This window comes from Cyprinus carpio, unplaced genomic scaffold (assembly GCF_018340385.1).
Source record: "Cyprinus carpio isolate SPL01 unplaced genomic scaffold, ASM1834038v1 S000006491, whole genome shotgun sequence".
NCBI lineage: Eukaryota > Metazoa > Chordata > Actinopteri > Cypriniformes > Cyprinidae > Cyprinus > Cyprinus carpio.
Window position 1 is genome coordinate 4,584 of NW_024879164.1, and position 15,299 is coordinate 19,882.

The 15,299-nt window shown below is 36.0% G+C and overlaps 1 long non-coding RNA gene and 1 gene segment (V, D, J or C); one reads left to right on the top strand and one right to left on the bottom strand.

Moving 5' to 3' along the window:
• Positions 1–7,727: 7,727 nt before the first annotated feature.
• Positions 7,728–9,469, bottom strand: LOC122143712. Its single transcript, XR_006159327.1, has 2 exons — positions 9,299–9,469; positions 7,728–8,260 (listed from the first exon to the last, which is right to left on the bottom strand). It is a non-coding gene; the product is annotated as an uncharacterized LOC122143712 (long non-coding RNA).
• Positions 9,470–10,643: 1,174 nt separating this feature from the next.
• LOC122143711 lies at positions 10,644–11,201 on the top strand (the record flags this gene model as incomplete). The annotated part of the segment is given in 2 exon segments: positions 10,644–10,710; positions 10,834–11,201. Coding segments are annotated over 2 exon segments (393 nt in total), but the record flags the coding sequence as incomplete, so codon positions are not given.
• Positions 11,202–15,299: the final 4,098 nt, after the last annotated feature.

The window sequence follows — 15,299 nt, forward strand, 5'->3', positions numbered from 1 at the left end:
TCTATTCTTAAAATCCAAATTATCCACACTGTAAAAAATTCTGCTGTGATTTTTACAGTAATTTACTGGCTACTAATTGCATTACTTTCACAGTAATTTACAGTAAGCAAATTTAATGTAAATTACAGTAAAATGACTGTTGTGTACAGTCATTTCACAGTTATTGATATCACATCATTACTGTAATTTCACAGTGCATAACTGTATAAATATAGTTATCAGCTGTAACTTGAACAGTAATTTATTGTGTTTCAGCTGTAGTAGTAGTGAAGTTAGTAGCCAGTAATTAACTGTAAACTTACAATTTAATACAGTAATGCAATATGATGACATAAAAGTAGTAAAAAAAAGATTAAGCAATAGTTTCAACAATTGGTTTTATTTTCAATAAAATTGATACAACAATATCATAACAAACGTTGCAAGAGTCATTTCATAACAGCGGGCAAGAGTCAGCAACGGGCAAGAGTCGGCAATGAGATGGCAGTCCAAAAAACACAGCTAGAGGTAAATACCAAAACAATAGGTAGAAGTGAAGGTCTTGACCAGAAGGGCAGTCCAACATATTCAGTGGCGATATGGCAAGTAAAAACGGAGAGAGCCAACAATGACCAGAGCAAATGAAAAAAGTAATACCATCAAAACAAATAACATGGCAACCCAAGCCCCAACACACAGGTTTCATGCGAGTACATACTTAAAGGAGAAGTCCGGTCAATTTTAACATTGAGCTCATTTTTTTGTAAATTTGGAGTGGCTGTCAGTACAGAGAACAACGACAAAAATCGGTGTTGCCTACACTTGTTATCCTCTTTTTTAAAATTTGCACCCTGTTGACTTCAATGGGGCAATATTTTAAACCTGCTTTTACCCTCTTAACATCCTTGATGTGTCATTACAAGTGCACAGCCAATGTGAGTGATTCCTTTAGAGTTAACACGGGTGAATCTGACTGCAGTAGATGTGAAAAATATGAGAATTAACACATTCTTAAAACACAAATAATATAAGTACAAAGACGGGAATTAGTCCATTTTACCTATGAAGTGCAACCGAACGTTTAACTTAAAAAAGTTACAGAATCTCTCAAAAATATGTTCGATGCGCGTCGTCTTTGAATTAAAGTTCACAGGACTTATTCAAAATTGATGATGACACTGCATTTTTTCCAGATATCCTATACGAAGATTGACGGGGAGAATAAACACATTCTTAAAACACAAATAATAAAAGTACAAAGACAGATTAGTGTTTTTTTACCTATGAAGTGCAACCGAAGTAAAGTTACAGTCAAGAATCTCTCAAAAATGATCTTTTCGTGGCATGTGCGTTGTCTTTGAATTGAAATTCACAGGAATTAGCTAACGTTATAGCTATTCAAAATGGATGATGACGCACTTTTTTTTCACTCAGATACGAAAGTCTACACGAAAGAATAAAATTTTAAAATGCAAATAATAAAAGTACAATGACAGAAATAGTACATTTTACCTCTGAAGCAATAACTGAAGTAAAGATATAAAGTCAACACGGTAAATAATATCTCAGCAGGAACTTCTTGTGTGCGTCGTCTTCTAAGTTCACAGTGATAAATGCAAATTGTTATGGGATGACCGTTTTTGTCGAGCTACCATGGGACATCCCGCCCATTCTTCAAGTTCAAACTTTGTAAAGTTAGCCATGCACTAGAGACTAGCCTATTTTTTCTTTCACCAAAAAATTTGTTCAAGATTAACCTCTCTCCAAAGACTTAATAAATTTAGATTACGTTCACTTAAAATAATTGCACAAAACATAGGATCATTAAAAAAAAATTGCAAGCCGTCCTTTAACAAAACTTGGTAACAAATCCCTGACATAAACCACCACTATGAAACGCTAACTTGGTAGCTAGCCAGATCTCTAACATCGCATAAATAACTGCTTAGATCCATTTTTGTTTTAACTATATGCACTTTTTATTTACCTCGTAACTTACCTTTATACATCAGATAGCATCGTCAGTGCCAAGAGAAATATTCCTGCGTCGTGTCGTGTAGTCGTGAGCTGGATCAAAGAGAGCATATTATGTCAGACTTATTAAAGTACGGAATTTTCGCTGTTGGAACGTTATGAAATAATTTCAAATAGGTTTAAACGATTACATTACTATTTTGTTGGAAGAATATTTTCTTTTTTTTGAAGAGAGAGCATACTTACATGTAAAGTAGCCAGACTGAAGATGGTGCCCTATCGTTCTTAGCTGAATAGGTATTTTTACAGTAATTGCATTAAGTCATATTCACAAGCAGATAGTTTAATAGTCAGTGAGCGAATCCGCATTACTGTGATATTACAGTAAAACAATATAAAACAGTATTTTACCTTGTTTAAAAAAAACAGTTAAATATTGTGAAAAGTCTGGAAATATGTTTTACAGTGCAGAGTATAGCTTAATAAATTAATATATATATATATATATATGATATATATATATATTATATAGTATATCTATATATATATATATATATATATAGTAGTGGTGGGCCGTTATCAGCGTTAACGTGCTGCGTTAACGTGAGACTCTTATCGGGCGATAAAAAAAAATATCGCCGCGTTAATCTATTCTCAAAGTCAGTTTGGGAGCTGGGTCTATACTACGCAAGCTATGACTTTAGACTTTCACAGTTATAGTTTAGTGTGGATGTATACCTAGACGAATTGCACATGTAGGGGCGAGAACGAGTCTTTGAACCTGTGTCGGGTATGCCTACTGTGAAATTACCAAGCTTCCCAAAAAAAACCTCGACAAGACTCACGCCTGTTTCACACATACTCCGTCTGAGTATGCAGTCCGTGTGCGTTACGTGTGGTGCAGAAGCAGCACGGACCCATTGTGCTTTCACACAGGACGCGTTTGCAATCCGTTACTAATCCGCGGCTGTTTAGTCCACAAACACAACATTTGTTCATCATTATATATTTCAAAACCATGTTTAAAAAAATAATAAATAAAAAAAATGTGACTCTTATCACAGAACAGTAACAATCTTTCATAATCATAAGACATTAGTTTAAACCTTAGCCTAATAAATATAACCAACAACAAATTATTCATGCATTTGACTTCTAGGTTTGTATAATAAGCTGACTTACAAAGCAAGCATAAGGCGGTGTCTGCAAGCAGCGAACAAAACATTTAAAACACAACAATTAGCCTACTTTTCTTGTTGGGATATCGCAAATATTTAAAATTAAAGGCATCACTGACAGAAAACAGTCGATTCTCGTGCCTTTTGCATTTAAATCTTTATTATAAGCAATCGCGACGGTTCTTAATGAACTTTGTTTTTTCTGGTTCCATAAAAGTGGCCATAGGCCTATATCATGTTGCCTCTTTTATCTAAAGGTGCTCTTTTTCTTGTTTTTAAACCTTAGCCAAAAGCCCATGTGTTGCGTGTATAACACGGAAGCCTTTAATTAGTATTCATTTATTGTGAAATGACTGCATTTCCGTGTCAATCCATGTATAGTTTTTTACCGCGAACAATGCGCTGTCATTTTAATTCAGCGCGTGCAGCACAGCAAAATAGACTCGGTACGTAAACCGATGGCTGCACTGCTGCAGACGCACCGCTCCTGGAACGCACTGACGGACTTCAAACCGCTGTGAACGCTGGAATCCGTTTAACATGGGGGCGTAAGGTGTTTGCATACTGGTTGTTTGCTTGTGTGCCAATGCGGAATTAGTTTTACTGTAGGAGTTCTTCCCGTCTCAGGTAACCACCTATTATCATATTGGTTTGGGATTGTTTTGTGAGTATATTGTATTTTTCACTTCATTATCAGCCCGTTGGGTTGTATGTGAAAGTTTTTTTGGATTGTTTTGAGAAACTCCCAAGAGACATCTAGTGGTCAGATCCTGAAAATGTATAGTCACAGGTGTATCTATTTAGCTACTTCTTATTCTCTATTGCAGGGCTGTTAAACTCATTTCCTGGAGGGCCAGAGCCCTGCAGAGTTTTGCTCAAGCACACATACCATGTAGTTTACAAATAAGCCTAAAGGACTTGATTAGTTGGATCATGTGTGTTTAATTAGGGTTGAATCTAAACTCTTCAGGGCTCTGGCCCTCCAGGAATTGAGTTTGACACCCCTGCTCTATTGTCTCACACCCTGACGAAGGCCTGCTTGGGCTGATACACGTTGGGGGTCCTTTTTTTTTTTTTAAAATGTAGCCCTGTCTTAGAATAAATGCTGTTTACTTTGCTGACTATGTGAATGCCTGGACGTGGATGTTTTATTTATGTATTTATTTATTTATGTATTTCTTTATTTTGCAACAAGATCTTTTTAAATATTTTAAATTAATTGTAAAGAAATACACTTAAATTGCATTAAATGTAATTGAAGTGCTTTCAATTTAGCACAATTTAATATATAAAAATATATAGGAAATAATCAAAACAAGTTGAAATATGCTTTGATGTACTTATTGTTTCAAAAAATAATACATTTAATATGCATTTAATATGGTATGATTTTAAATAAGTACATCCAAAAAAAAGCACAATTAAAAATACATTTTCTTTTCACCTGGGCTGCTTGACTACAGGCAGCAGAAGTGAAACTGGTCTGTTTCAGTTCAGATCATGTAACAATCAAACGAGAGACACTGGGAGTGTGGACTGAAAAATCTCATTTGCATTGTACCCGTATCTGCTTCTCCACGACCTCCAGCTCAAGCTGTACCGAATGCAGCTCGAATGTCTCGTCACTTGCACTCAAAGGTGGACATACATCTGCCATTAAAGTAAGTAACAGTGAGTAAAGCAATGGTAATGTGTGTGAATAGAGTATTAGCAATGCATGCGGGTTTAGCGGCAACCACGCTGGCGATGCTAACGGTCTATAAGCTAATAGTGGACTCGGGAAGTCAAAATAAAACTAGGCCCTCTGATTGTTTTTGTTGTAGAATATGATAGAGGATATATTCACATGTTATAGAAACAAAAATTATGGTGTATAAAATATATTTTAAGGTTAAAAAAAATAGACAATAAAGAATTACCATGACAGAGCTCAAAACTCGAGACACACGGCAGCAACAAACAGGAAGTTTAGAATACTGTATATTGTACTTAGGATCAGTATTCACTTTAGAATACTGATCCAGATAATTAGTAATTCCTTTAGAACAGTGTTTTTCAAACCGGTCCTGCGAGCACCCCCAGCACTGCACATTTTCAGTGTCTTCCTCATCTATCACACCTGATTCAACTCATCAGCTCATTAGTAGAGACTGCAAGACCTGAAATGTGTGTGTCAGATATAGGAAGACATACAAAATGTGAGGACTGGTTTGAAAAACACTGCTTTAGAAGGATGCAGTAACAGTTGTGTCAATACTATCTCAAAAGCTTACAATGACGTCAGAAGACCTGAAATGTGTGTTCAGGGATGCTTCTCACTTTAGAATACTGATCAAATAAATAGTAGCTTCTTTAGAAGAATTTGGTAATACTTGAGTCATTACTAGTATTAGGTTACCATGATCTTCACTTTAGAATTAATTATACATTATGCATAATTCACATTAATTATGAACCTGTATAGTAGCTCTTAGTATTCACCGGGATATATGAAAAAAAAAGCAGTTACTGATTAGCTAGTAGTGAACTACCACTTTCAGTTGAGTGCTATTTCTTCCTAATCGTTAGTCAGAGTTTCTTGTTAGTTAATAGTAGTTACTAGAATGTTATTAGTGCATTAGTTATTTGTTCCTGTGTAGTTATTCATCCACGACAGACCAGTATTCTGAAGTGTTACCAAATGTTTCTTATGTCATCATGACAACAGTATGTACACATTGCTTTAATCTTGTTCATAATTTCTGCTTGAATGAATATGTGATGTTTACTGCATGATTTGTATTGTCTGAGAACTGTACATTCCTGCCATATGGACATTACTTTGACACAGTCACCTCTGATAACAGATTACTATTAACTGTAATGTAGAAACATTTACCTTCTGTAAAGCTGATGTGAAATGATGTATATCATGAAAAGTTATATACAATTTCTTTCTTTCTTTCTAAATACTATATTGAATTAATGGACAGTTACACATTTTTGAACAAATACATTTTATGACTATGTATTTTCTAATTAACTATAGCAAAACTACATACTCTAAACATTTATCATTTTAAAGCAGTGTATTTGTAGTGTATTTTTTTCTCTCTCTCAAATAGTCATAGTAATACTGTTTTTGTAACCAGTTATTGTGTTTCTTTATCATAATTTTTATACATTTATCAGTAAGTTTGTCCATGTTTAATGTTATGCATATTCTCCACTGTTTGAGTTACAGTCTTCAGGTAAATTATTTAAATACTGAGTGTTACTTTGCATCATCAGCACATGCTTCAGTGCTCTGAAAGTGTTTATAGTGCTGTGAGTTTAACACTTCATGACAGACACTGTTCATCAGGCACAAAAACTAAAATGACATTCATCATCTTTTTTTCGATCTTGGGAATGTATTTTCAATGTAAGACATTATAGTTCATAGCTTATATTTTATAGTTAGATTATTTTAGGTTGCAATTCAAAGACTTTATTTTCTTTATTCAGTTCAAAAGTTTAAATGTTTTTAATTGTTCTTCAGGTTCTGCAGGACAGGTGTCTGTAATTCAGACTCCAACAGAGAAAACATGTTCAGAACAAAGATACAGTCACTCTGACCTGTAAAACCAGCAGCTCCATTGGACGTCAGTCAGACGGTTGGTGTAAGTCTTGTCTCTCCTGGTACTTACAGAAACCTGGAGAAGCTCCTAAACTTTTAGTTCACAGCATCAAAACCCTTTATACTGGAACTCCATCAAGATTCAGTGGAAATGGAGCCGATCATGGAACTGATTTCATTCTGACCATCAGTGGAGTCCAGATTTAAGATTCAGGAGATTATTACTGTCTGAGTGGACACTATATCAACAGTAAATATGTGTTCACACAGTGATAGAAGAGTCGTACAAAAACCTCCGTCAGTCAGAGTCACAGTGACTGCACTGATACAGCTGAGAGATACTGCAGCTGCTCATAAACACAATCACACACAACACTGATCAGATAACAAAAAATAATAATAAAACAATATTTTTATGAGAAATTTTTATTTTGTTTTTGTGGAGAGTGTGTGTGTGTTTTTTTAATATGATCATGATTTTTGTGTGTTATATGTTATTTGTGTATATAAATGTGAAGACTGCATTCAGTCACTTCTTCTGCTGGACGTGATGCTTTCCATTTGACCCACAGAAATAATTACATTCTTACACAATTAACATCAGAATGACTGATTCTTGATGATTGATTATGGATTTTTTTTTTTTTTTTTGATATATCATATATGTTTTCACTATCTCCTACAAATGTAATGGTGAGTTTGTCTATGTGCTGCTTGACTACAGCAGAAGTGAAACTGGTCTGTTTCAGTTCAGATCATGTAACCAATCAAACAGAGACACTGGGAGTGTGGACTGAAAATCTCATTTGCATTGTGAGGGTGGAGTGATTGTGATCCTCTCAGAATAGAGCAGCTCTGTCTCCAGAGACCATGTTCAAACCCCAAGAGCTTTATTTGACTAGATTTACTGCTACTGATCGAGCTTCTGAAAAACACCTGGAAAAACACTACATGCATCTTCATCTGTTAGTTGAATGATGTTGTCAGACACAAATGGAGTTTGTTGAGAAGCTTTTATTGAATGTTGCAGCAAACACAGCAGATTGAAAGATCAGCCAGTGCTTTGACACTAGAGCTCTCTTTCAGTATTGAGTTGTAAATGACTACAGCTGCAGCACTAGACTCATGTGAATCCTGCTGACACAGGACACTCAGATACACTCATCTTCAGGAGAGAGCAGCGCTCACTGGAGAAACATCAGCAGTGCGAGCAACTAACAGCGACTCTTGTGGAACGAGGCCTCATGAGGAGCTCCATCATGTGGTTACTCTGCAGACGTACAGCTCTCCCTCTTCCCAGCGTGCTTTGCTGAGGGTCAGGGACACTACTGCGGCTGTAGCGGCCGTCCTGCTCGCTCTCTGCGCTGGTCACAACCCCCTCGGTGACCTCTGAGCCGTCCCAGTGTCCAGCTCACCAGCGCCCCCTGTGGAGAGTAAGAGCTGAGCAGGCAGAGCAGTGCGGCTGAGTCTCCAGAGATCTGCAGAGAAGAGGGCGGCAGCAGAGACACTGAGGGCTTCACTGTGGGACCAGCTGCAGGAGACAAACACAACACATTCCACAAACACAAAGAAAACACACTGCAGCTCCAGCACTCTTCTGCCCTGCAGCATTCACATCATTTCAACATGACTTTCAGCAGCAGACGTGTGGAATGCAGTAAAAATCACAACAATCTCATCATTCATCTTATTCAACATCACTGCAGCTGATATAATATACAATATACAAACTACACAATCACTATATACATTTAAATCAAACCTCAAAAATTAAACAAACTTACAAAGAATTTAATTTCTGTAGTTTTTGTACCCTGACATAAAGATTTTTCAATTTTATGTTAGATGTTCCACTCTTACAATTTCTTTTGTTTATACGTCTTAAAGTTTAACTCGATTTCAAACGTACATTTTATGACTGCAGCTCAGATCAAGTGAAAAGTATATTGCTTATTAGATTAGAAAACAACCAAATCAACATTTTAAATGAGCTGATATACAAATTACACAATCACTACATACATTTCAATGAAACCTCATAAATGAAATGAAACATACTAAGATATTTACTGCTTTTAATCCCAGTACTTTTTATGTCCCTAAAAAGTCTTTACAATTTAGTTAGGTGATATATTCAACTCAAAATGTAACTCAGTTTCAAACAGAGATTGTGTGACAATAAATAAATGAATAGATAAGCACTAAATTATAAGCAAAAGATATTCAAAATCATTGATTGATCTACAGAAAGTAGCTACATTTATATTTTAATGCCAGATCTCTTTTGTACATGATATCTACAATAAAAGATTATGTGTATGTGAACACAGTATAGAAATTAATAAAAGAAAAACATGATAAACTGATAAAAGTCACAATGAGACACATTATGAAAAAGTGAATAATTCAGTTCTTCTGAGTATGTTACATGACAATATTTTAAATATTTATTGTGAAACTATTTTTTTTTTTATTATTTCAAAAATACTGATTTTGTTGTTTTAATTTTTAAAACATTTTATACAATCTAAATTGTGTTTTAATGGAGATTTAAAAGAGACAGACTTACCGAGCACCAGTTTAGTTCCTCCACCGAATGTGTACCACAGTGATACAATCTAATGAAACACTCGTACAAAAACCTCTATTCCACTCGAGTGAACACAAACTCCAGCAGAGAGAGAGAAACAACACTTCAACACACTGAGAGCAGAAGAAGCTCAGCTGCTGACAATGTTATTCTTTTCAGTTTATTCTCATTCACAGAAGTCATGATTCAGTTTGACTTTATGTCCTATATTTCTCATTCATTGTTTCAAATTGTGTGCCAAAAAACACTTTTTAATTAAATAAATTTGATGACCTTTGACCTCTTTTATCATGGATGATGTTATGGAGTTTCTCATAATGATTGCTTTTGATCGTCATATGAAGCTCGATAATTACACATTATAATTCTCAGAAAATACCTGTAACTTCAGACAATTAAATTTTTCAGATTTACATTTTTCAGTCTAGACTCATTTGACACAATTATGAGTCCTGACGATATTTATACAAGTAGAAAAAAAATAGGTCACAAATAGCAACACTGATTCAACATTAAAAAGAACACAACAGACTTTTACTCGTTTAATCTAAATGCAGCTGAATACTATTCACTTTTTCTTGATAACACATCTATTATCAGATACTTTCGCTTAATAAATAAATGAATCATGAATGACTAGAAAATGTGAATATGTTATTACAGTGACACTGGAAACTGAAAATGTTGCATCCACACTGATAGATGTCAATATAAAGACTAAGAGTAGTGTCACATCAGCCAGTGCAACAACAAATGAACAAAACAAATATTTTACAATCAAGCAGTGCAATTAATTGCAGATGTGGCCTAATGGTTAGAGAATTGGACTTGTAACCAGAAGGTCGCAGGTTCGAGTCTCGGTGCTGGAAGGAGTTGTAGGTGTGAGGGATTGAATGAACAGCGCTCTCTTCCATCCTCAATACCCATGGCTGATGTGCCCTTGAGCAAGGCACTGAACCCCCAGTTACTCCCTGGGCGCTGGATATATAGCTGCCCACTGCTCCGGGTGTGTGTTCACGGTGTGTTCACTTCTCACTGCTGTGTGTGTGTGCACTTGGATGGGTTAAATGCAGAGCACCAATTCTGAGTATGGGTCACCATACTTGGCAAATGTCACGACTTTCACTTATCAGTAAATGGTTTAAAAACATTACTGTGAAAGAAAAATATTACAGTATTAGTTGTAGCAGCTCGAGCTGTTGTAAATCCTGCCCACTTCTTTGCATCATCAGCACATGCTTCAGTGCTCTGAGAGTGTTTATAGTGCTGTGAGTTTAACATTTCATGACTGAGAGCAGAACAGAACACAATCTTCATCATCACACAAGACAAAACAACAACAATGAACAACATCATCATCCTCATCTGGACTCTCACACTGTTTGCTCAAGGTTTGTACAATAAAATTTATATTATTTTTTTTTTTTTTTTTTTGTTTTTTTTTTTTTTATTTTTTGTTTTTTGTATTGTTAATTTTTAATTTTCATGTTTTTTTTCTTTGTTTTTTTCTTTAGAGTGTAGAGGACAGATCACTGTAACTCAGAGTCCATCAATAACAGCAGCTCAACCAGGACAAGAAGTCAGAATAAACTGTAAAACCAGCAGTAATGTGTGGAATGGTAATGAGTTACACTGGTATTTACAGAAACCTGGAGAAGCTCCTAAACTCCTCATATATGCTGCAACAAGCCGTTACACTGGAACTCCATCTAGATTCAGTGGCAGTGGATCTAACAGTGATTTCACTCTGACCATCAGTGGAGTCCAGACTGAAGATACAGGAGATTATTACTGTCTGAGTTACCACTACATCAACAGTAAAGATGTGTTCACACAGTGATAAAGAGTCGTACAAAAACCTCCGTCAGTCAGAGTCACAGTGACTGCACTGATACAGCTGAGAGATACTGCAGCTGCTCATAAACACAATCACACACAACACTGATCAGTGAACAAACACTAATAATATGATATGATGGTTTTTTGTAATATACTTTGATGAAGATTGACAAAGCCCCGTTTAAATGTGTAACATCTTTAAGTTTAAAGGTTTTCCTGTCACACAGACAGCAAAAAAATCAAACAGGTCTTCAAAAACTCAACATAACTCAGCTCTGAACATATTAGACCATTTCAGAACCCATCAAACCTCAACAGACCAGCATAAAATCATATTAGACTCTATACAGCCGATTAAACCACATTGGAAAATGGCAAACTGCATCAGACACAGAAGCAAGATAAAATGCCATTGTTGCTTCAGCAAAAGTGTTTTTTAATAATTTGCTTCTGGTAATTTCATTGAAGTGTATTTAGTGATTGTGTAGTTTGTATATCAGCTCATGCAATAAACTTTTCACTTGATCTGAGCTGCAGTCACACAATTTCACTTTAGAACTGAGTGTAAACTGAAGTGTAAACAAAAGAAAACATAAGAGTAAAATATCTAACAAGAAACTGTAAGAAGTTCAAATTCACTCCATTGAATGATGAGCTCCAGCACAGCTATTATAGAACAAACATATATTTCCATATATTTATGATCAATATATTCCCTAATGCAAAGAAAATATATTTCCTTATATACTGTATGAATGATCAATATATTAAATGATTTAATGCTATATTGAAAATATTGAGAATAATATATTGTGTTAAAGGGGTCATGTGATGCTGCTAAAAAGAACATTATTTTGTGTATTTGGTGTAATGAAATGTGTTTATGTGGTTTAAGGTTAAAAACACATTATTTTCCACATACTGTACATTATTGTTTCTCCTCTATGCCTTGCCTTCTGAAACACGTCGATCTTTACAAGGCTTATCTCTCTGAAAAGCGAGGTGTGCTGTGATTGGCCAGCTATCCAGTGCATTGGGATTGGCTGAATGCCTCAAGAGTGTGACAGAAATGTTACGCCCCTTAACATATTGTGATGCCTGTCCAGCCGGAGCGATGAGACAAAAACATAAAACCCATTATAAATGTGATATAAACATGATTTCTAGTCGTGTCTTCTTTTGGAAGGCCAAACAAAGTAGTTTCGCTTTCTCAATGAAACAGCGTCACACACCACGGTTTTGAGTGAGCGGAGGCCAGAGGCCTAGAGTTAGCTGCGGTCTAGAGTGAGATGCAACCGGCTTGAGTGAGCAGAGGCGGGCGGCTTGTATTACTACAAAAAAAATAAGATTACCCCAGCATGTACTGCATTGCTAGCACCCACCCCAACACTTACGCACAATAATAATGATAAATGTTGACCAATACTTAACTACATTACATATTTCTTAGTAAAAATTATATATTTTTAGTAGTATATTTAATGTATTAATGAATTAATTAATGTAATAGTTATATTTTATTTACAGACAACAATGGAAAAAACATGAATAAAAATGAGTAAATGAATGAATTAAAAGAAACCATCACAATAAATAAATACTATACAAGTGAACAACAAGCTTTATTCAAATTCATCGTTCAAAGAAACTATCACATATTTACAGGCGGTGAACCCAACATCCTGCTGCCATCTTACAGCTGTGCCAATTCTCTGACTTTATTCTGATGAAGCAGCTGACCACTGTGAACACCTTCAACCTGTCTTTGCTGTCCAGTCATGTCCCTTATTGCTGCAGTCAGACTGGAATCTGGTCATGAATGGGAAAGGGGACATTGAGGCTGTCCCTCTGCCCCCATCAGCCATTCAGAGAGCCTTACAGAACCCTGTGCAGCAAGCACTCCTGTGCATGAAGCTCAGCAGAGTAAACTACAACTTAAGATGTTTCATTCATTTCTGTAGAATACTCGCTCTAAGCCTTTGATGGCAGCATTCCTTCATCAGTCACTCAACACACGTGTGTCTCATCTCTCCCTGTAACATCCAGACAAGTGTCATGTTTCCTCTGTGATTTATCTGCTCAATGCTGCATTTAATTGTTATGTTAACTCTTTTTATCCAACACATATGTTCCTCAATTTATCAACAGTACTAATGGACAAATAACAAAGGTAACTCATGTTATAGGTAACTTTTGTAGTGTTTGTCTGATGTAAGCGGTGTTGACAACAGTGAATTCTACATAATAGCACACATACATCTCTCACTCAGATGTCTATTGTCTGTTTCATGTTGTAATGTGCTCATCTGCAATACTTATCAAAGATTTTCCTGTCAGATGTTAAATAAACATTTAGTAAGCGTCTTGATGTATATGTTTTATGTAAATTCACTTTGGAGAAGTACATTTGCTTACTGGAGCTCTGCTGTTTGCTAGACATAATAAACGCTACAGACGCTACAGTTCAAAACACTGCAATTAAATATCCATTTATTTAATTAAATTATCCATAGTCAGTAAACAGTTATGTAAGAGAGTACTGCATTCTGTACTGCAGTGATAGCATGATAGCCATGATAGCATGATTGCATATCAAGGTATAACACAATAATCTACCAACTGAGCTACACGAAACGCAAATCACAGTGCAAATAAACCTTTTGCCGATAGGGGCGCAATTGTAGTATACGCTCTGATGGGTCGTATTTCAGGGATTTGGACAAACGACCTATACGAGCGTATTAGTTGGAGGACAGGTTGCCTTCAGTGCCGTTTATAACAGGGTCTATAGCTTATACTAAACTGTTTTGTTTAGTTAAATCTACGATACTTGCATTTCCTTGGCCTGGAACGAGCGTCTGGGTGCAAAATCTTGATGGTTTGGAGGTTTGGTGGTGTAGGAGTCGTGATCATGTTCTTCCGGTTTTGAAGAGTGATGAACTCCAAAGATGTCCTGACTCGATGGTGATTGGGAGTTTCTTCCCAGTGGAAAGTGAAAAAGAGCTAAGAGAGACATAATCTGAGACACTAAGATCTTTGGTGAATGGAAAGTCAAGGCATGAGGACTGCTGCAGACTTAGCAGGTTACAGAAGCGTTCTAGCTCACATACTCTTAGCAGAAGAAAGAAAAGAAGAACTAGCCGGAACGGAACTGTGAGCCTTTTTAAAGTCAAATTATGCTGAGCGTTATGTGTCTTTCCTATGGAAAATGTATTGAGAGGGAGAACTCTCAAAACATGCCATTAGGTCGTAAAGGTTTATCTGATCTGGCTGAGGGGCCATTGCTGCCATGGTAACCAGGAGCCTTGTGTCGTTCACAGACATCCTGGCACCTAGTATATTTAGAGGGATCTGTGATCATTTGTTAATCTAATGAATAATTGATTTGTTAAATCAAATGAAAATTGGTGTATGTGATTGGTCCAGATGCTACAGTTCAAAACACTGCAATTAAATATCCATTTATTTAATTAAATCATCCATAGTCAGTAAACAGTTATGTAAGAGAGTACTGCATTCTGTACTGCATTCAACTCAGTAATTAGTAAATCAGAGTTTCAAAGGCACAATATCTAATTTTTCTCCGCTAGAGGGCATGCATTCAAAAGAAACAAAGAGTATGGAATCATGGGAGTTGTGGTTTTCATCCCCACAATCCCACGGGATTCGAGCAGAAATCATGTTCATGGATGAGCTAATGATTTATAAACGTAGTAGAATGAAGCAGGGTGAGGGTGAAAGTCGTCAAAGCGAAACAAGGAGGCTGAACGAGCACGACACACGGCTCGAAAGCAGCGGAGCTTTTATTATACCACAGTGGACCGCTTCCGGTGGAAATTGAGGGCGACAGTCTTCAGGTAAATTATCCAAATATAGAGAGTCACTTTGCATTGTCAGCTCATGCTTCAGTGCTCTGAGAGTGTTTATAGTGCTGTGAGTTTAACACTGTTTATCATCAAAACAGACACAACAACTACAATGACATTCATATCTTGATTTTGATCTTTAGGGATGCATTTTCAAGGTAAGACTTTAATTTGATTAACTTATTGCTGTTAAAAATAATTTAAAAACTTTTTCAATTTCATGTCTTTTAATTGTTCTTCAGGTTCTGCAGGACAGGTGACTAATTCAGACTCCA